The 20768-nt window shown below is 47.8% G+C and overlaps 2 protein-coding genes across 15 annotated transcripts in view; one reads left to right on the plus strand and one right to left on the minus strand.

The window, feature by feature from the left end:
• The window catches only part of MYH10 (myosin heavy chain 10), a 129007-nt gene extending 117541 nt beyond the window's left edge, over positions 1 to 11466 (plus strand). For 3 of the 4 annotated variants that reach the window (XM_033847518.2, XM_033847519.2, XM_073798317.1), the window contains exons 35-41: positions 4256 to 4384; positions 4742 to 4830; positions 5725 to 5848; positions 5918 to 6126; positions 7409 to 7517; positions 8897 to 9069; positions 9817 to 11466. In XM_033847518.2, the coding sequence (XP_033703409.1) occupies positions 4256 to 4384; positions 4742 to 4830; positions 5725 to 5848; positions 5918 to 6126; positions 7409 to 7517; positions 8897 to 9069; positions 9817 to 9961 (978 nt within the window). In that variant the 3' untranslated portion in view covers positions 9962 to 11466. Of the gene's footprint in view, positions 1 to 4255; positions 4385 to 4478; positions 4614 to 4741; positions 4831 to 5724; positions 5849 to 5917; positions 6127 to 7408; positions 7518 to 8896; positions 9070 to 9816 lie in introns of those variants that run through there. The other variant, XM_073798318.1, reaches the window with a different exon arrangement.
• Positions 835 to 20768, minus strand: part of NDEL1 (nudE neurodevelopment protein 1 like 1) — a 64738-nt gene continuing 44804 nt past the window's right edge. For 4 of the 11 annotated variants that reach the window (XR_012328772.1, XM_019944137.3, XM_073798319.1 and 1 more), the window contains one exon: positions 18404 to 19653. Coding sequence is in view for 7 of the 11 variants with exons in the window: in XM_033847522.2 (XP_033703413.1) it covers positions 19560 to 19653 (94 nt within the window). In the remaining 4 variants the exon portion in view is untranslated. The other 7 variants (XM_033847521.2, XM_019944140.3, XR_004523858.2 and 4 more) reach the window with 6 other exon arrangements.

Raw genomic sequence — 20768 nt, forward strand, 5'->3', positions numbered from 1 at the left:
GGGAAGCTGGGGAGAAGGGCTCCGGGCAGCACCCAGCCTGCCATCTTGCCCGCAGGCTCAGGGTTGCCAGGTCACCCCTGCAGAGAGCACAGTGCAGCCGTCAGCCTCGGCTGTGGGTTGGGGCCACGGGCCATAAAGATGGCACGTGTGTGGCTCCAGTGTCTACAGTGGGCCAGTGCTTGCCCCACTTGGACTGATCGGGGTGGAGTCACCAGCAGGGCGGCAACCACCAGGGACAAGCTTTGGGGCTCTGAACAGCCTCTGATGCTCAACTCAACATGCAGCCACTGAGCCACCAAGAGGAGAGTGGTGTCGACTCCCCTCCGCTAGCGCCGTGAGCTTTAGTGAGCCTTTCCATCTCATTGAATCGTCACTTTTGCTACCCAGATGGTGTGCCGGTTTTCACTATCACAGTGACAAAAAGTGATTTCTATAGTAACTCACAGTATTGGCAGGATGTGATGGGCCCTTTCATATAAGTAGGCACAACTTCCCTGGAGGGAGGTTTGTTAGGACAGAAGCTTTAGAAAGTTTCCATTCCTTTTGACCTTGGTGATTCTGCGTCTTGAGAATTTATCCTAACAAAATGTAAATATGAGGAGAAGTACTTACATACAAAGATCATAGCTGAAGTGTTATTTATGATGGGAAATAACCTAAATGTAGGTGGACTGCCAGCCATTCAAATGATGGGGATATGTATGCAGTGACACAGGAAGACACAGTGTAGGGAGGGCAGTTTAGTTTGTAACTCAGCACACATGTGTGTAAACTTCTATATATAGACAGGTAGATGTACACATTTAGGAAAAAAGTTTAGAAGGAAACGTCATCTCTGGATAATAGATTTATAAGTAGCTTATTTGCTTCCTTACACTTTTTTAAAAAGCTAAATACAAAGGTTTTTACTTTGACCAGCTAATTACAAAGAATATAAATTATATTACTATGACTTTAACAGCTTTATGGAGATATAATTCACACAACATTCAATTTACCCATGTTTTGCTGTTGTTTAGAATATTCATAGGGGCTGTGCCAGCATCTCCCTCCCACTGTCTCATTTTGGACATTTTGTTTCCCTCTAAAAGAGACCCTGTGCCCATTAGCTGTGACTCCACACTATCTGCCACACCCAACACTGAGCAACCACTAATCCACTGTCCGTCTCTAGATTTGCCTATGCTGGACACGTCATACAGACGGAATCCTACAATATGTGGCTTTTTGTGACCAGCTTCTTTCACTTAGCATGTTTTCAAGGTTCACCACGTTGTAGCATAAATAAGTACTTCATTCCTTTTTATTACCAAATAATATTCCATTGTTTGGACATGCCATATTTTTTTTATTAATCCATTCATTAGTTGGCATTTGAGTTATTTTGACTTTTTAGCTACTATGAATACTGCTGCTATGAACGTTCACACATATTTGTACGGATGTGTGTTTTCAATTTTCTTGGGTATATACCTAGGAATGGAACTGCTAGGTTATACGGTAATTCTGTTTAACTTTGAGGACCTGCCCGGTCTTTCCACAGCGACATTTTACATTCCTACCAGCTATGTATGAGGATTCCAGTTTCTCTACATCCTCAACAACACTTGCTATATTGTCCATCTTTTAATTATAGCCATCCCAGTGCGTATGAAGTGGTATCTCATTGTGGGTTTTTTTTAATATAAATTTATTTATATTTGGCTGTGTTGGGTCCTCGTTGCTGCGCACGGGCTTTCTCTAGTTGCGGCAAGCGGGGGCTACCCTTCGTTGTGGTGCGCAGGCTTCTCATTGCGTGCCTTCTCTGTTGTGGAGCACGGGCTCTAGGCACGTGGGCTTCAGTAGTTGTGGCACACAGGCTCAGTAGTTGCGGCACATGGGCTTAGTCGCTCCGCAGCATGTGGGGTCTTCCCGGACCAGGGCTCAAACCCGTGTCCCCTGCAGTGGTAGGCAGATTCTTAACCACTGCGCCACCAGCAAAGTCCCTCATTGTGGTTTTGATTTGCGTTTCCCTAATGACAAATGATGTTGAAAAGCTCTACATGTGCTTATTGGCCGATATCATATGTGGGAAAAAATGTCTTTCAGTCCTCTGCTAAGCTTTTGAGTTGTCTTCAGTAATTGAGTTGTCACATTTCTGTATACATTCTGGATGTTTTGTAGGAGATATACAGTTTCCAAATATTTTCTTTAATTGTCTAGATTATCTATTCACTCCCTCAATGGTATTGTTTACAGCACAAAAGTTTTTAATTTTGATGGAGTCCAATTTATCTTTTGTTTCTTCTGTTTTTGTTAGGTCTGTGAAACCACTGCCTTATCCGAAGTCCTGAAGATTTAGTCCTGTGTTTTCTCCTAAGAGTTTTATATTTTTAGCTCTTTTTCTAAATCCATTTTGAGTTAATTTTTGTTATATAGTTTCATATATGAACCCAGTTTCATGCTTTCGGATATGGATATCCAGTTGTCCCAGCACCACTTGTTAAAAAGACTAGTCTTTCCCCTCTTGAATTGTCTTGGCACTCTTGTCAAAAATCAGCTGACCATAGACTTGTGTTTATTTCTGGACTCTCAGTCGTATTCCATTGATCTCTATGTCTGTCCTTCCACCAGTACCACAGTCTTGATTACTCTAGCTCTGCAGGTTTTGTGGTTGGAAAGTGTGACTTCTCCAACTTTGTTCTTCTTTTTCATGACTGTGTTCTGGGTTCCTTGCAATTCCATTTAGGATCAGCTTGTCAATTTCTGCCTCCCCCCACCAACCCCCAAAGCCCCCCACTTGGATTCTTATATTGTGTTGCCTTGGAAGATCAACTTGGAGAGTATTGCCATCTTAACAGTACATGGCTATCATGCCACTCATTTCGCTATTCTTTAATTTTTTTTCAACGATGCTTTATTTTATAGTTTCTGATGTACAAGTCTTATACTTTAGCTAAATTTTATCCTTTTTGATGCTAAGTGTAATTGCTTTGTTAATATTTAGAATGTTTATAGTTAGTATATAGAAATATAATTGATTTTTGTACAGTTGTCCTTTGGTATCCAAGGGGGATTGGTTCCAGGACCCCCCCTACTCCATGGATACCAAAATCCTCAGATGCTCAAGTCCCTGATGTAAAATGCTGTATTGGGACTTCCTGGCATCCGCGCTTCCACTGCAGGGGGCACAGGTTCAATCCCTGGTCAGAGAACTAAGATCCCACGTGCCGTGCAGCACAACCAAAAAAGGTGGGGTGGGGGGGAGAAAAAAAAGGTCTCTCCTTCCCTTCCTAAGTACCCTGCTAAAATGGTGTATTATTTGCATATAACCTATGCATATCCTCTCGTATACTTTAAATCGTCTCTAGATTACTTATAACACTACCTAATACAAGGTGAACGATATATAAATAGCTGCGCATGTGGCAAATTCAAGTTTTGCTTTTAGGAACTTTCTGAGAATTTGTTTCCCCTGAATGTTTTTGATCCACTGCTGGTTGAATCCGCGTATGTGGAACTCACAGATATGGAGAGCTGACTATATATCGATCAGTGAGGCTGCAGCCTCACTGAACTCGTTCATTAGTTCTAATCGTTTCTTAGTGGATTCCTTAAGATTTTCAATATGTAAGGTTATATCGTCTGCAAATTGAGCTCGTTTTACTTCTTTTCCAATCTGAATGTCTTTTCTTTCTTTGTCTTGGCCTAACTGCTTTGACTAGAATCTCCATTACAGTGCTACACAGAAGGGGCGAGGTCAGGCATCCCTGTCTCATTGCTTATCTTAGAGGAAGGCATTCAATCTTTGACCATTAAGTATATTAGCTGTTAGTTTTTCACTGATGCCCTTTATCAGAGTTTCCTTCAGTTTATTGAGTGTTTTTATATTGAAAAGGTGTTAGATTTTGTCAGATGCTGCTTCTGCATTTATTGAGATGATCATATAGTTAATTCATTTTTTGGATATCAAATCAACATTGCATTCCTCAGATAAATCCCACTTGGATGGTGGGGTATAAAGGTATATAAATATACACAATGTATAATTCTTTTAACATGTTGATGGATTCAATTGGTTACTATTTTGTTGAGGATTTTTACATCTGTATTCATAAGGGATATTGGCCTGAATGTTTTCTTGTCTTATTTCTGTCACTTCCACATACTTTTATATTTACAATAAATGCATACATATTATAATCTGGAGAAAAATATCATGTTTAAAAACTAAGAATGGACACTACCCCAAAACTTTCTTCCTATTTAATCTTAGGCTCAGATGAAGGACTACCAACGTGAATTAGAAGAAGCTCGTGCATCCCGGGATGAGATTTTTGCTCAGTCCAAAGAGAGTGAAAAGAAACTGAAGAGTCTGGAAGCAGAAATCCTTCAGCTGCAGGAGGTTGGTTTACTTTATTCATCCATTTGTTTAAAAAAATATATCTGCCCTTGAAATTTCTCTGAGACCAGATAACTATACTTTAGTATCTTTGTAGCCTAGTGTAATTTCACTACCCATGTTTAATGTGGTACTGGACCATCTTACTGCTTCAGTTGGGCAAACAAAGTGGTCATACTTTGACACTGTTCTACCTGGCTAACGTCAGAGAAGTTGATGGGTAATTTCTCAAGTCTGACTGCAATTGGAGGCACACTTAGTGCCTCAAGCAAGGTGGCCGCAGCTACAGGCACTGTCGGATTTCACCCTTGAGGAAACTGTTACCAGCCAGAGCTTCCATCACGGTCTGAACTTATTCAGGAACTTGCCTCATCTGAGCGAGCCCGCCGACACGCCGAGCAGGAGAGAGATGAGCTGGCGGATGAGATCGCCAACAGCGCCTCTGGCAAGTGAGTCTCCTGGCAACAGGTGGGAAGGGACGGGCATCCCACAATCGGTGGCGCCCCCCCCCCCATTCTTCATGGGCACTGGGCCCATTCCCCTGGGGCACGCCCGTGGCACTGAGACAGCCATGGGGGTCGTCTGGCATCTAGGAGTCAGTAGTTGGTTTGCTCATCTGTTCAAAGTCTGGAAAGATGAGCACGAGATGCTGAGGCTCCGGGCTGCCTGCCTCGGCCCCTGGCTGGCTGCACAACCCCGGCAGGTCACACGTCCCTGTGCCAGTCATGCCCACATAGGTGTGCAGGAAAGACATTCAGAACCAGCCTGGTTTCCATAGGGTGCACAGCCTTGCGATGCAAGTCCTCGCTTTCAGATTCAGTAGGTTTGACAAGCACATTCCTTAGACTTACCTTACCCTGGATGCATTTTTCATTAAAAGCCCCTTTTTTTTTTTTTTTCCAATTAAGAGGTTGCTTTCTCCATTCAATTACTGTACTGAGTATTCATCGTGGTCATTTTCTAGCGCGCCATCATTTGGACCTGGCATTGATCTCGGTGCACTAGAAAAGCTAGGGAATGCCAGGATGTTTTTGCACTTTTAAAGCTGGCACTGGCTGCCGAGAAGAGCTGGAGAAGGCAGCAGGGCGGTCAGCGGGAAGGCTGCACACCGGTCCAGACGAGAGATGATGGGGCCTGGCCTGGGTGGTAGGCCTGGGGATGGAGAGAAGTGGGCGGTGTGTTTGGAAGCGTAACCAGCTAGGCATGGCGGATTGGGGTGGGAACAGAGGAAAGAGAAAAGTCAACAGTGCTGCTCGGCTTCCAGCAGCAGGGTGGGTGGAGGTGCCCTCGAGTTTCCCGTACCGTGGAGACCGGTTCTGAGCTGTTGCCTCCTCGCCCGGCAGGTCTGCGCTGCTGGATGAGAAGCGGCGTCTGGAGGCACGGATAGCACAGCTGGAGGAGGAGCTTGAAGAGGAGCAGAGCAACATGGAGTTGCTCAACGACCGCTTCCGCAAGACCACGCTGCAGGTGGGCACGCAGCGGCCGCCCCAGGGAGGGCCGCGCCGTCCCCGCACGACTGACCCATCTCCTCTCCAGGTGGACACGCTGAACGCAGAGCTGGCGGCCGAGCGCAGCGCCGCCCAGAAGAGCGACAATGCGCGCCAGCAGCTGGAGCGGCAGAACAAGGAGCTGAAGGCCAAGCTGCAGGAGCTGGAGGGTGCTGTCAAGTCCAAGTTCAAGGCCACCATCTCAGCCCTGGAAGCCAAGATTGGGCAGTTGGAGGAGCAGCTTGAGCAGGAGGCCAAGTAAGAGGTTTTTACAGTGTCTCTGCTACAGACCAGGTCCAGGTTTTAGCCTGTGAGTCAGAGATGACACAGACATGCCCCTTGTCCCATGGGAGCTCCCTTGGCAGGGGAAGAATGACAAGAACACACGTAACCAGAGAGGTGGTGGTGTGAGCCCTCAGGGTACGCTGGGCTCACCTGTCAGCTCTTCCCAGACAGCTGAGGGCTCATCGCACTGTGCCCTGTGACTTCCTGGTTCCATAGTTTACATCTCTACCCAAAGTCGATTGCCCGAGTTGGTGGCATCACGTGAAATGCTACAATTTGTTGGCAGAGAAGAAATGCAGTATGACAAAAATACAAGCTTTTTTTCTCCCTGAGGAAGGGACTGCTTGACAGTTTCCGTTCTGTTGTCGTAAACCGCTCTGAAGTTTATGAGTTGCACAACACAGCCTTTGGCAGGCATTTACAAATCTATGAGGATGGAAATCACAGACGGCCAGAGCTAGAGCGGCCCTTCAGCTCACCCTCCTGTCAGGGAGCTTGGAGCCCAGAAATGCGGGTCTGTGCTCAGAGCCTGACATCCTCTGCAACCGGCATCCCAGACTTGCCCCTGCATTCAACTCTAACAGTTAAGGGTTTGTTTGCCGTTGGTTGTAATTAACATGACTCGCCCTTTCAGCTGACTCCATCACTATCGTTTTTGCATAACATTTGTGGAGGAACAAAAGAACTTTTTCTGTTTTCAGTGGAGTCCTACAAATAAGCTACCTCTGCTTCATGTGGGACAGTGGAGGCCTGTCTAGAAACATGGTGCTTTGACTCCTACGTGAAGCGTGGCGGGATGGGGGCGTTGTTTCAGTGTCAGCTGCTCTAGCATCTTCGTACGTAGTCAGTAAATTTTAAATTGAAACCATTGCCTAATAAATTGAGTCTTTGTTTTGTTTTCCAGGCTGAAAAGTTAGGAGATTAGAGTAACCAACTAAGGTTTTTGTCTTCAAAAACTCTACACTCAAATACGTGACAGGTAGCTTGTATGTAACATTTGATCTTTGGTAGATCACTAAACAAAGTGATTGACGTGGTGAAGGAATAATGCAGTTTTTCTACCTGTCAAGCATTAGAATACATTAAAGGCAATCCACAGTTTGACCAGAAGGGAGACGTTTCTGGGCCATATTGATCACGATGATACAGAGGTCCCGGAAAGCACTCTGACAAATGCCATCTTCCAGAGAAAAGGACTTAAAAAAAATATTCATTTCAAGAATTGGGAAAACTAACGTGTTGATCATTTTCACAGGGAAAGAGCAGCCGCCAACAAACTAGTCCGTCGCACCGAGAAGAAGCTGAAGGAAATCTTCATGCAGGTCGAGGATGAACGCCGCCACGCCGACCAGTATAAAGAACAGGTAAGGGCAGAAGGCAGGTAGGAGGAACACGTCTTCCACTCTAAATGCTGTAGCAAGGAGACGGATGCAAAACCAGCCGTGTTACCATTTGACTAGGTGAATGAGGAAGAGCTATTTGCAACTCTTCATTCTAACGTTTCAACAAACATGTGCTGTTCCTTGTTCCTGCCACTCACTCCCGGGTGCTGGGGATACAGAGGTGATTAGGACCTGGCCCTGCCCCGTGAGTCCCCCCAAGTGCCCCGGAGTGGGCAAGAGCACGTCAGGAAGGCTTGAAGTGTGAGGCCTGGACTGACCTTAAAGTTATCATGTTTCCTCCACTAGAATGGACGCTACATGAGTGCAGAGATTTCTGCCTGTTTCACCCACTGTCATCTCTTGAATGCCTAGAATAGTTCTGGGCACAGCTGGCAGTCACTGAATGTTGGCTGGATGGAGGGGTGGATACATTGTTGAATGAAAAGGGAAGAGAAAGCAAATGTATGGCATGTGGAACCCGAGTGGTCCTCCTTGTCTGCGTCCAGGCATCTGTTTTCTCAGTGCCAAGGGCATGTGCTGATAGGGCTTTGGACTGTGGTCAGGTCTGCACTGGCTAAAACCTGGGTGGGGGCTGTGTTCTCCTCTGGCTCTCGGTCCTCTCTGAGACCTGCCGCCGTGGCTGGAGCTGAGGATCCAGTGCCTCTGGCCCAGATCCTCCTCTCCTCCTCCCCCTCTCCTCCTCCCCTGCTCTAGTCGGGCACCCAGCCTGGCCTTCCCTTCTCACCCCCACGCTCAGGGCCTAGCAACACCGAGGGCAGTTCTGGGTGGGTGTGACCTGGACCCGCAGGGCACTGGCCAGTCTCTGTGGTTCAGGAGTGAGGGATCCAGTGGGCAGGCTGAGTTCTCCTGTCAGGTCTTCCAGAGTGGCTTTGTACTTGAATCACACCTGTGTTGAACAGAGGTGTAAAAATGAATGGAGCATCTCCTGGGGTTGGAGACTGTCCACACTGTTGGCCCTTCTGCGTCTTGCGGGACTAGCCCTTCCCTTTCACAGTCCCATAGGGCACTCGTGTGAAGATACTAAACTGTCATTTTTCTGCAGAAAACTCAGGGATGAAAAGCGGGTGTGTTTTTTTTTTTTAAGTTTCCTTTAGCATAATTTGCTGCATAGACATGGTTTTGCTGAGAATAGCAGGCTGGTCAAAAGGCCTTGGGCCAGGCCCCAGTCTTGTGTATCAGTGCACTCGCACGTGTATATGCCTGCCGTGTGTGTGGGTACACTCGTGTGTGCACTCGCGTGGCTGGCAGGGCAGAGGCCTATGCTGACACTCTCAGGATGCAGCGATGCCAAATTTGGATTCACCGGTTTGGTGTGACTTGGTTCGTGTAACTTCCCCGAGATGGAGAAGGCCAACGCCAGGATGAAGCAGCTCAAACGGCAGCTGGAGGAAGCAGAGGAAGAAGCCACACGTGCCAACGCGTCTCGGCGCAAACTCCAGCGGGAACTGGATGACGCCACCGAGGCCAACGAGGGCCTGAGCCGCGAGGTCAGCACGCTGAAGAACCGGCTGAGGTGAGTGCCCCGGGCCTCCGTGAGGTCACACCCAGAGCCTGCAAACAGCTGCGTCCATGGGCTCCGGGTGCAGTGGTTTCTCAGGCTCCTGTCCAGCTCTTCGTTCTTGCCTGTTTAGCTGTTCAGGATCCCTGACCGTCAGTAGTCCTTGAGGATGGAGGAGCAACAGGCCCACTCATTTGCTCCGCGTTTGCTAGTGGGCTGTGCGAATACATGGCTCGAGGCTTGGGAGCCAGCCCAGGTGTCTGTCCGCGTCCCGGGTGAGGGCAGAACACGGGGAGCCAAGGCTACACCTTCTCCCCCAGAAGGAAAGCGTAGCACAGGTGTTGGCAAACCGTGGCCTATGGGCCAGATCCTGTCTGCACCCTGCTCTCCTGTACAGCCAGGGAGCTAAGAATGGTGTTTACATTTATAAAGGCTGTAAAAAGACAAAGAGTGTTCAACAGCGACCTTAGGTGGCCCACAAAGCCTAAATAGAGCATTTACTCTCCACCCTTTGGGGAGAGGCTGGCCCATGGTGAGCAGGGGGCTGAGTCCAGCCACCCCCAGGGCTCCGGGGCCCTCCCAGGATGACGTTCCGCAGGCGGATGTGGGAGAGGTGGGAAAGCACGGAGCTGTTCCTGATCTGCCCACCACCCCAGCTGGTGCGTCTTGAGGAAGGGCTGGAAGTTGAGTCGTCAGGCGGTTGAACGGCTTGCCAGCCACGAGCTGCTGCGGTCGTGCCCACACACTTTCTCTGCTCTCCAGGCGAGGAGGCCCGATCAGCTTCTCCGCCAGCCGATCTGGCCGGCGCCAGCTGCACATCGAGGGCGCTTCCCTGGAGCTGTCGGATGACGACACAGAAAGTAAGACCAGTGATGTCAATGAGACGCAGCCGCCCCAGTCTGAGTAGATCCGAGGAAGCCGGCGGAGGCGATACCGAGGGACAGGCAGGAAGCCCCCCAGCGCCCCGGCCTTGGGGCCCCCTGCAGATCTGGGGGACTGGCGAACCGCACGACTCCTGAGAGATCAACTGTGTCTTAAGGACTTGCAGCCTACACGACTGTCTCCTGCTTCAGATTTAGGTACAATTGCTCCCCTTTTTATATATATATATATATACACAAAACCTACACATACTAAACAGATCGTCTCATGATTGCGTCTATTTTCCATATATCCATCAAGAGACCATTTTATAATACATGTTAAGAAGAGAACCCTTTTTCGAACAAACTCTAGACCCCGTTGCCGGTCGCTGGGGCAGCCCCGGGGTTGCTGCCCAGTCGCTCTGCATGCTCTGTCTTACGGACAGCTACCTTAACCTTAGTTCTGTGTTCATGTGGCCCCTGCCTCCTCAGCCACGTCAAGTCTCTTATTAGAACGTTGTGGAACCTAAACTGCACTTGTAGCTCTCATTTCCTTCAAATAATGATCAACACTATTTCAGTGAGCAAACTGTGAAAGGGGCTTTGGAGAGATCAGGAGGGGTGGGTTGGATGTGGGGAAGCGGCGTCCGTGTGGGGTGGCCATGCCTACCTCCCTCGAGTCGTGGTGTGCCCCCTCTCTTCACGTGAACTGTCCTCGGCCCGGTCTGTGCATAGGAAGAACAGCGGCCACCACCCAGCTGAGGCCCTGGGGGCAGCCATCACAGTGACTGCAGGAGGGCCTCCGGAGGCCCCGGCTTCCCCCGTGTGCTCCTCGCTTCTGGAGCGAGCAGCTGCAGGCCCCGGAGCAGAAGCTCGGGCGATACCCTCCCTCGCCAGCCAGGCTCTCATGCTGACCTTGCAAATTCAGCCGCTGCTTTGAGCCCAAAATGGGAATATTGGTTTTGTGTCCGAGACTTGTTCCAAGTTTGTTGATGAGGTTGACAGAACCTCGAGAACAGATGCCACCTGCCTGAATGTTGACATGCCAGTGGATGTGACTCCTTTTTGATTTCTCCTTTCCCCTCCCCCTTGGGACAGTGTTACAGTGAACATTTAGCATTCTGTTTTTGGTTGCTAGTTAATCAAACTGACATTACAGAAAGTGCCTTAGACACTACAGTACTAAGACAATGTTAAATATATTATTTGCCTCTGTAACAATCTAATGTATTAAGTTTTGACTGTGCTTCATATATCATGTACCTCTCTAGTCAAAGTGGTATTATAAACATTCAGTGACAATGAATCAGTGTTAATTATAAATCCTTGATCCTCTGCAACATGCTTGAAAACACAAACCTTTTGGGTTAAAAGCTTTAACATCTGTTAGGAAGAATTTGTCATGTGGGTTTGGAATCTTTGATTTTCCCCCTTTATGAATTGTACTGGCTGTTGACCACCAGACACCTGACTGCAAATATCTTTTCTTGTATTCCCATATTTCTAGACAATGATTTTTGTAAGACAATAAATTTATTCATTATAGATATTTACGCCTGCTCTATTTACTTGGATATTTACTTGGAGGAAAAAGCACCCGTTGAGAATAAACAGACCTCAATAAACAAGAATAATCATGTGAATGTGAAATCTGTTTTCTCACCTTCTGTTCTCGATTTCCCACCTGTGGTCTGATCGGAGGTTGGAAGCTACAGAGAGTTTAAATGCTGACAGCCAGGCTGCTTTTATCTGAGGGCACTGCACTCGCAGAAACTGTCGGATGACAGGCTAAGTCTGGGCAGTCGTGGTGACAGATCCTGTTCTCACCGGTGGCCTCCGTGTGTAGCTGCATCAGGAAGGAAAGGGCTGCTGGAGCTGGAGCGCCAACTGTTAATGGAGAAGGGAGCAATCCGGGGCTGCAGGATGAAGCCTTGAGGAGGGTTTCCAGTCACCAACCAATGAAGCTCATTACTGGATTAAGAGGTCCAAGACGTTTCAGACTACATTTTCAGGCAGGATGCACATTAAAAATGCTTTTGGGAGGATTCGGCGACGAGATCCAAGGGCAGCTGTGAGCCCGTTAGGACAGGCTGGAGAGAGATACTAGGGGAACACAATCATGTAGAGAATGCTGGGGGGTTTTCCATGATATGCTCAGCTTAGGCTGGTTCTGGTGGTCTGAACTATATACCTAGGCTGCTCGGCAGTTGTGGGGATGTGAAAAATGGGCAAAAGTGTTCCCTTTCTCCTGTGTCACTACCATAGGAAAAAAAGATGAGTTGCACTTACCGTCTCTCAGGTGTGTTCTCACCCCTGCATTCAGTATCTCAGTCCAGGGGTTTGTGGAATTCAGAGGCTTGTTTTTCTCAAAAAGAATCCTTCCCTGCTGGCTGGTTTAACTGGTGTTTGTTAATGTCACACTGTTTCCCAACTACTCAGCCTATCAGGAGAAACATATAATCTACATGAACAGATTCCAATCCCTGGGAGCCGGGCTCTGAGTGTCAAAGACAAAGCAATAGGCCAGCTCCCACCCCACAGGTGTATGGTCCATCGTGAGGAAGGACTCAGGCAAGACGTGGGAAAGCCTTAGCCTTTTGTGGAAATGAAGTTTAGATGAGCTCTGCTGGGGTTTTAACTCTGTCACGTACACTTTAAATGCTCTGTCTGCCCTTGCCACACCACAGTTGCTGCTCTTTTTAATGCAGACGTTCTAGGAAATTCTTCTAAATTACTTTGGTACGGATAACACATCTGTGCCTAGCCTGACTGTCCTGGGCATTCTGATATCAGAAAGACTAGTGCCCTATCACATTTACTTCTGTCACCAATCTTCCCCATCCCTGGAAACCTCAATGAAGATGAAATGAGCTAGAAGACCGATATCTTACAACCGGCCCTCCCTATGGCTCTGGGTATCACTGACCCATGGCCCCTTCCTCCTGACGCCAACGTTGCTATGACAATAGACATGTCTGTCAAGACTGCGGAAGAAAAGAGCTCACGGTTGTCTGAGGCTAGGAACCACCACTTCCTGCCCCGCCCCTAAAAAAAAAAAAAGTCACAACAGGCCATAGGCTGGAATCTTTAGAAAGTGGAGACATGGCTCCACTCCCCCTAGTTCAGGCAGGCCTGGGTGAAGCCCGTGGCTGAGACCCGAGGCGAGTCCCCATCCACAGAAGCTTCCCAGTCGCTCTGGGAGGGAAAAGATCTTCACCAAGAGCTTTCCCAAAGGCTGAGCATTTGCAAGAATGCTATGTCCTGTGCACGGTCAGGACCAACCAGGCAGTCTACTTCCTCGTGTAGCCACCTGTCATTTGGAAATCTAGCAAATCATACAGTTCTTTTCAGAAATCTAATATGAAACACTATAAAGATATAATGACATGACGCCAGTTTCCAAAGACAACGTTAACTGTAATTACAGTGCCTACGTACCACACGCACGAAGTACGAACACGCCCTTCACCCCTAACACCAAGACTACAAATTCGTGTTTGATGCACTACAGCAGTGAGGTCTGTTTATTTTTTTCAAAGTCGCCCAATAATGGAATCCGTCCCCGCTAACTGGATGTCACGAAGCCTTATTCAAGAGGTAACGTGACATAATCAGACTATTAAACACTGGGTCCGACTGAGACATCCAAGCAGAGCGCTGGCTCCTTCAAAGGACCACACTGCACAGAAGCTAAGATGCTCCTGTTCTCACGTGTAAGCTCATGCATCTCATAATCGCCTTCAGGAGGTGGCAGTTGTCATGTGGTTGTCATTGCCTGACTCCTGGTAAGGTCAATAAAGCCCAGCGTCAGATCTTGTAGAATGAGTGTCAGCAGCTTAGAGTAAAATTCTGGAGCCAGCAGTAGAGTATGCTTTTCAGAAGTACTGCATCACCAGTGCTCACCGCAGCGCAGAGGATGACACTGCTTGGGAAAACACGGACAAGGACAACTCTGGGTCAAAATGTAGTTCAGAATGTTGGAATCACAATGAAGTTTTAGGACTATCTCTCACATTTTCCTTTTTGTGTATGAATTAAGTGTGATATGATGAAAATCTGCATAAAGAAGTCTGTTAGACTTTCAATAAATACAAAGTCTAAACGATAGGCGTTTTCATAGTTCCAGCTGGCACATTTTTCTTACCGTTTTACAAAATAAAGGTGTGTCTTATAATTGCTGACGTTTGAGAGTCCATGAAATACAGAACTCTCCTCACTAGGCTGGCGCTGGGGTGGAACCTGGGGGAACCTGCACTTTAAAATTTCCCCAAGTATGACTCAGCCCGGTCATCTGGCAGGTCAGGGAGCCCCCTGCTTTGTGCTACTTGGTCAACTCTCAGAACTACTCAGCACAATTCTTCAGACCAACTGGGGCAGTGAAAGAAAATCAGTCTCGTTACTTCAATTTTTAAAAAATTTGAGCAACTTTACAGGAAAATTTAGAACCCTTGACAAATAGTAAACTATTTTCATCTTTTCATTTCACTTCTGATTTTTTTTATAAAGCTGCAATTGCATGTTCATCTATTTTGTGTCCTCATTGATCATTTCCATTCCCACAGATTAGCACAACCGCACACTTACATTTCAGTGGCTCTGTGGTCTTTTGTTCAGCTGCTAAGTCATCCCAACCATTCCATTCCCCTGCCATCAGACATTTATATTAGTACTGTTGAGACCGATTTTGTTTGTTCTTACTACCATAGATGAAGAGCTGTTACAGCTTATCACATTGTTAGATTGAGTCAAGACTTACAGAGGCTAATTTAGTGACACCAATATGTAAAAGTGTACCTAGTCCCCTAAATTCTAGGTGACAGCAGGATTTGCTGGGGAGGGTGGGCAGTTAAAGCACTCACTTTTTTGAGAACCAAAAAACTGCTTCATAGCTCCATCTACTGACAAGGCTCTGAGCCTCACACAGACGTCGCTGTTGATCCACGCACAGAAAACTTGCCCAGTCCTGCCAGCCCAGCACCTCATTCCCAGGCCTCCACCTGCATATCATGACCCAAGCAGAATGCCCATATTTCAATGGGGGCAGCAAACTTGATACCGGTTTAGAAAACACCCCACAGGTAAACAAGTGAAACATCTGTTCAGTTTCCAAACACTAACATAACTCCTGTGGGTGCAGGTGGGCAGCAGGATAAAGCATGACTCCAAATCATAACCCCATGTGGCACAAACACCAGCACCATAAGCTTCGCTCTGTTTTCAAATTTGCCTCTTCACATGCACTATCTCATAAAAGAAGTCTGTTACATTAATATTTACTAGAGATTGTTTTTCCTTAAAATTAAAAACGGGCTACTGTATTCCTATGTATCATATTTTTAAGTCATGGGACCAGTTGTTAGATAAGATGCTCTAAGTCATAGGAAAATGATTTGCAAAGATGCCTCCTGCCCCCGCTCCCATTTTTAGAAAAGAATTCAGTAAACACATTCAAATTTTAAAGGCCAAGCTAGTGCTCTCAATTTGTTTCAAACTTTGAGGCAAATATAGAGAGAAAAACAACCCATGAAGTAAAAGTCAGAATGTAGAAAAGGCTTATCTTAGCATCCTCTAGGCAAACAGTGCGGACAACTGACAGCCTGGACCCAACCCCCCTCAGGCCCTGTTCCCACCAGCGGCCAGGCAGGAGAGACCTGGCTACAGGCTGCCCCCTAAAGCCACTGCCGCACCCCAGGTCATGTCCCCTTCCCCAGAGGTGCCAGCTTCCACCTTGGCTTGCAGGAGATGCTGATGGCGTCTCCAAGACAGCTTCTGAGAGAAACAGAGTCCACACACGACAGACAAGATTGGGAGAGGAGGAGGGTGGATGGGCCGCATTCCTCCAACTGCAAAGGCTGTGTCGCCTTCGTGCACATCACTTCCAAGCGTTCAGAATCAGCTCACCTCCTGAGGCATGAGACACAGTCAAGGCCAGCGAGGCCTCGAGTCTGACAAGGTGGTGAAGACAGCAGAAAACCACTGGGCTCCTTTCCAAACCTGGCTCTTCCGTGAACCAGCTGTGTGAGCTTAGGCCAGTCACCTAAACCCTGGGCCCGCCTTCCCATCTGTAGACCGAGGCAAAACCAGCTCATCCTGCGCCCAGGTCACCGTATCTAGTTGCCACTTGCCTACTCGTGACTCAACACCCCAGCTGTGGCTTCTGGCTCCTCACTGGGTTGGTGGGGTATCACTTCCGGCCACTCAGCTGGCTCCTATTTTATGCAGGAAGATGTTTCAGGAGCAAGGGATGGGAATGGGTGGTGAGACGAAAATATCTGGAGACAAGAAGCTGTCCTTTGCCACCTGGAAAATCAGCCCCCTCCACGCAGGGGAGACCATGTGGACCCAGGCCAGGGGCAGCTCATTCCTGAAGGTTTCAGTGTGAGCCACGCAAACCTGGCAATCGAGCAGCCCTAGGAGGAGAACCCACTCAGAGGATCTTTAGCTATACAGGCAAGCAGTTAGTAGAACCTTCATACCAGGAAGCAAATGCTCTATTTGAGCAAGTACAAAGCAGCATCTTGAACCAGATACAGAGGGTCACTGACTTACAATGGTTTAAGATTTTTTTTGATTCTAGCATGATGCAAAAGTGATACACTCAATAGAAACCATGCTTTGAATTTTAGATTTTAATCTTCTCCCAGGCTAACAATATGCAGCCCAATCCTCTCTCACAATGCTGGACAGGGCAGTTCCCGGTCAGCCACACAATCACGAGAGTCGACAACCAATACAGTTACAACCATTCTGCACCCAGACAACCGTTTGGTTTTTCACTTTCAGTACACTATTCAATCAATTAGATGAGATAGTCAACACTTAATTATCAAATAGGCTTTGTGTTAGATGATTTTGCCCAACTGTTGGCTAAGCGTTCTGAGCATGTTTAAGGTAGGCGAGACTAAGCTATGATGTTCAGTAGGTTAAGTGTATTAAACGCATTTTCAATTTACAATGAGTGGGTTTACTGGGACGTAATCCCACTGTAAGTGGAGGAAGATCTGGAATCCACGGAGAAAGCTAAAAGAGGCTTGGGGAATCAACCAGCTTCCTCAGGGGGTCATATGCCAAGGGCTGCTGCAGCTATCAAAAACCAAAACTATGTGGGAGTCCTGAAGGGGCCAGAAATAAGCCTAGCAGCACACTCCGTACTTTCACGGACCTGGCCTGTGCTCTCCTGGACCCAAAGCAGTGGTGAGACATCAGTGAATAACACGTGGGCCCCTGCAGCCAGGGCCCTACTCCCAGCCACTGCCTGAATAACAACTGGTGAGATGATCCCAGGGGTGTGCAGCTGGAGAGGAAGTGAGAAATCGCTGGGGAGCCAAGGAAAAGGATTGAAGCTCCAGAACTCATCCTTACTTTAACCAGAGTAGCTCTGTTTGTTATGTTTTAGATTTGGGGTTCCTGCATAAACAAAGAGGTCTGCTAAACGTTGAAACCTCTGATCTAATCCAACCCTTCCAATGATGGCTGGGAAAGAAGCTGAGAGTCTGCCCATCAGTAAGAGACCTGGAGTTTTCTTTTCAACTGTTTGGCCAGCAGAGCTGGGCACAGCACAGACACACCAGGACAAGCGTCTCTCGTGAGTCAACTTATGATGAAATCTCCAGGAACAACTAATAGAAGCTATTCCTGCCTGCATACTGACAGAAGAAAAAATGTTTAATGTATCCTACCTTAATGTTTCTTATTCACTTAGGAACTGGATTCACTTACTTTTCATTTACATACAGTCTTCAAACTACAAACTACTCCGTTTATGCTCTTTGTTATAAGCAGTGCTCAGAATCTGACACATTAGTACAGATGCCCCAGTTAACTCGCTCCTCAAGTCCAGTCACCCTGTCTCTTGCTACTAAACATCTGGCACCTTCTCTCAAGGGATGAGGAGAGAAGCCCGGATCCAAGTGACCTCTAATCCCAGAACACCAGCACATGTCATGAACAGCAGCCCAGCAGGAGGACCAGCTCCTGGATCCATCGCGGTTACTCCAAGACTTAGCAAGCTGCCTCCCTCAAAGTGCCGGTCCCTCCTCCCAGATTCCCACACGGGGCCAGGGCTATTCTCAGGCTCTCCTGGAAATCACAGCTAGGAGCACAAACCAGCATCAAGAACCAGCATGAGGAACACATAAGCCACAGGGATGTACTGTACGACACAGGGAACACAGCCGGTACTCTGTATAACTATTAATGGGATATAACCTTTAAAAATTGTGAATCGCTATATTGTATACCTGTAACTTGTGTAAAACTGGACATCAACTATACTTCAATTTTTAAAAAAATAAATAAAAAACAGTCAGCATGAGAATGCCTGTTCACACATCCTGAGGCCGCCTGAATTTTCTTTGCCCTATTCCACAGCTGCTGTCCACATCCCCGTGTCCCATGTCACAACAGAAGTGACATTTGAACCTGGCTTTGCAACTCCAGCTCTTCTCTCCCAGGATGGCAGAAACCCAATAAAGCAACCTCAATCCTTTTTCTTTTTTTTCTGTGAAATTTATTGTTTCCACATTAAAAGATTTTTTTGAGGGGGAGTATTTTTTTTTAACCACGTGATGATCCTACACAGCTGCCCAGAGTAGGACACCATCATAAGTCTTTAACATGCCATATGAGTTCTGAATAAATAAAAGCTACAAAGCCCAAGTTATATACAAATATCTTAGGCAATAATGTTTACAAACCTATGTACAATAAAACAAATGTAAACAGTAAATGCAGCATGAGAGTAATCAAAGGATGCACAGGGACAACCACTTATGGTCAGTCTGCCCCCAGGAGCTGGCACCAGCCAGCCCCTGGAATCAGGCCACTCAACCCTTCCTAACACAACCGGACAGGCCCTCTGAAAACAAAACAAAAACACTCTGAAGGTGTCATTTAACTAAAGGACCAGAGAGCTGGCGAGGAGGCTGCCACCACCCCCTGCCCCGAGTCTCAGGCACATGGAGGAGGAGGAGACGGCAGGGGCACAGCCCTGCACGTGCCCAGGTCCCAGAAGCTCCTGCCACCTGGGCTCAGACAGGCATTTTGCTGCTCTGGGAGGCTAGTCTATGGAATGATAACTGCTAAAGTAAAACCAGAAGGTGCAGAAAATGTTCCCTAATTCAGTGACCTTCCTGACTCTTTGCCAGCAACAGGCCCAAACCGTGGGGGTGGAGGTGGGGGACACATGATCCATGAGCACTGGAGATGCTTGGGTGGGAGCTCAGGAGGAGAGCACACGTCGACCTGATTTGGGGGAGAACCTCTAGAAGATCTGCAATGTCCTAAACGTAACTAAATCCTATCAGTACAGCAGGGAGGGGGCTATGAGGCAGGTGTGATGAATGGGTACTTCTGCATCCAGTGACCAAGTAATACGTGTATGTATCACCTTGTGACCCACAAAAGTGCAATCATGTGAAACCAACGGCACTACGGCGAGAAGAGAAAATAGCCAGTATTGATGTCGCGCAGAGTCCTGGGGCTGGGCAGGGCCCAGCAGCCGCCACTGCATGCAGCCTGCCCTCTGCCAGCCGTGGGGAGGCAGACGGAGGGGCACGAGCTGGGCCCGGGCACCGAGGGGTGAGGCGTGGGTGTCCTGGGTTGTTGCAGGAGGGCGGGAGCCCCGACCTGGAGGCCAGGCACTCACACGCTGAGAGGCAGCATACCCGGTGCCGACGACGGGCGCGAGGAGCCCAGACCGGGAGGAGGAGAAGCCGGGTCAAAGCCGTTTACTGCCCTGTGGGGGTGGCCAGAGCAGAGAAGGAAGGGAAGAGAAAGAGAGACTGTCATTTAAAATCACTCGACACACAGCGAAATTCATTTGCTCTCTACAACTATTCCTCTTCCCGGCCTAGAGCAGAATCCTGATGGCCCAGGGGAGAGAGCTGCCTAGAGAGCATGAGCTGGTGAGAGACTTGAGAAGCCTGTGGTCCTGGGGGTGATGACACTACTGCTCCCTTCTCGGCAACTTCATCACACTGGCCGTGGCAGCCACAGCCCTGATTGATTTCCCAACAGAGCAGGTTAAACGTCTACCAGTAGGGAACTACCTAAATAAATAAGGGTACAAACCAACAATGAAATACCATACAGCCATTAAAAACACATTCCAGGGTTCTTAACAGCACGGAAAATATTCCGAATGTAATTAACGCTAGGTGGAAAAAGCATCAGGTTACCAAACTGGATATGCTCCATAATATGAAGGCAAAACAGTGAGTAGTATATATTCTAGACTACAGCCCCTTACACAGCTAGACATTACCACCCAGAGCTAAATCTAGAACGTGTGGACACACACACGCACCCCCACATATACTACAGAAGGAAAATGGAACAATAGTTACTCTTCTTCCCTCTGAGTTGTGGGTAAATTTTATTTACTACTTTATACTTTTCTGTTGTTTTCCAAATCTCCTACAATGTACAGGAACATCTTAAATAAGGGGGAGAAAAATAACTTTTTTAAATTGTTCAGCAAGCAAAGACAGATGGGTAGGCTTCTCTGCCACCTTGTGAGACACCAGCCCCGCCCAGCGCAAGCACCTGCAGCCAGGACCCAGCCCCGCCCCAGCAGCACAGCCTCAGGAAGCAATGAGGGAATGAGTGCAAGGCCTGCAGCCCCTCTCAGGACACCACTGCAGCCCTTCCACACTGACAAACTTCCTAGGAAAATGTGTCCCACTCACAACTTGGGAGATGCCACCAAGTGCAAGGGGCCGGACTGCCCCACACGTACCCACCACTGTCCCCACCGGCCTACTCATCAGAGGGGCCCAGGGAGTTGAATACAGACTCATGGACAGAGGTTCTCTTAAAAAAGCAAAACACAGACACATTCCCCACCAAGAT

Source organism: Tursiops truncatus, chromosome 20 (assembly GCF_011762595.2).
Source record: "Tursiops truncatus isolate mTurTru1 chromosome 20, mTurTru1.mat.Y, whole genome shotgun sequence".
Taxonomy (NCBI): domain Eukaryota; kingdom Metazoa; phylum Chordata; class Mammalia; order Artiodactyla; family Delphinidae; genus Tursiops; species Tursiops truncatus.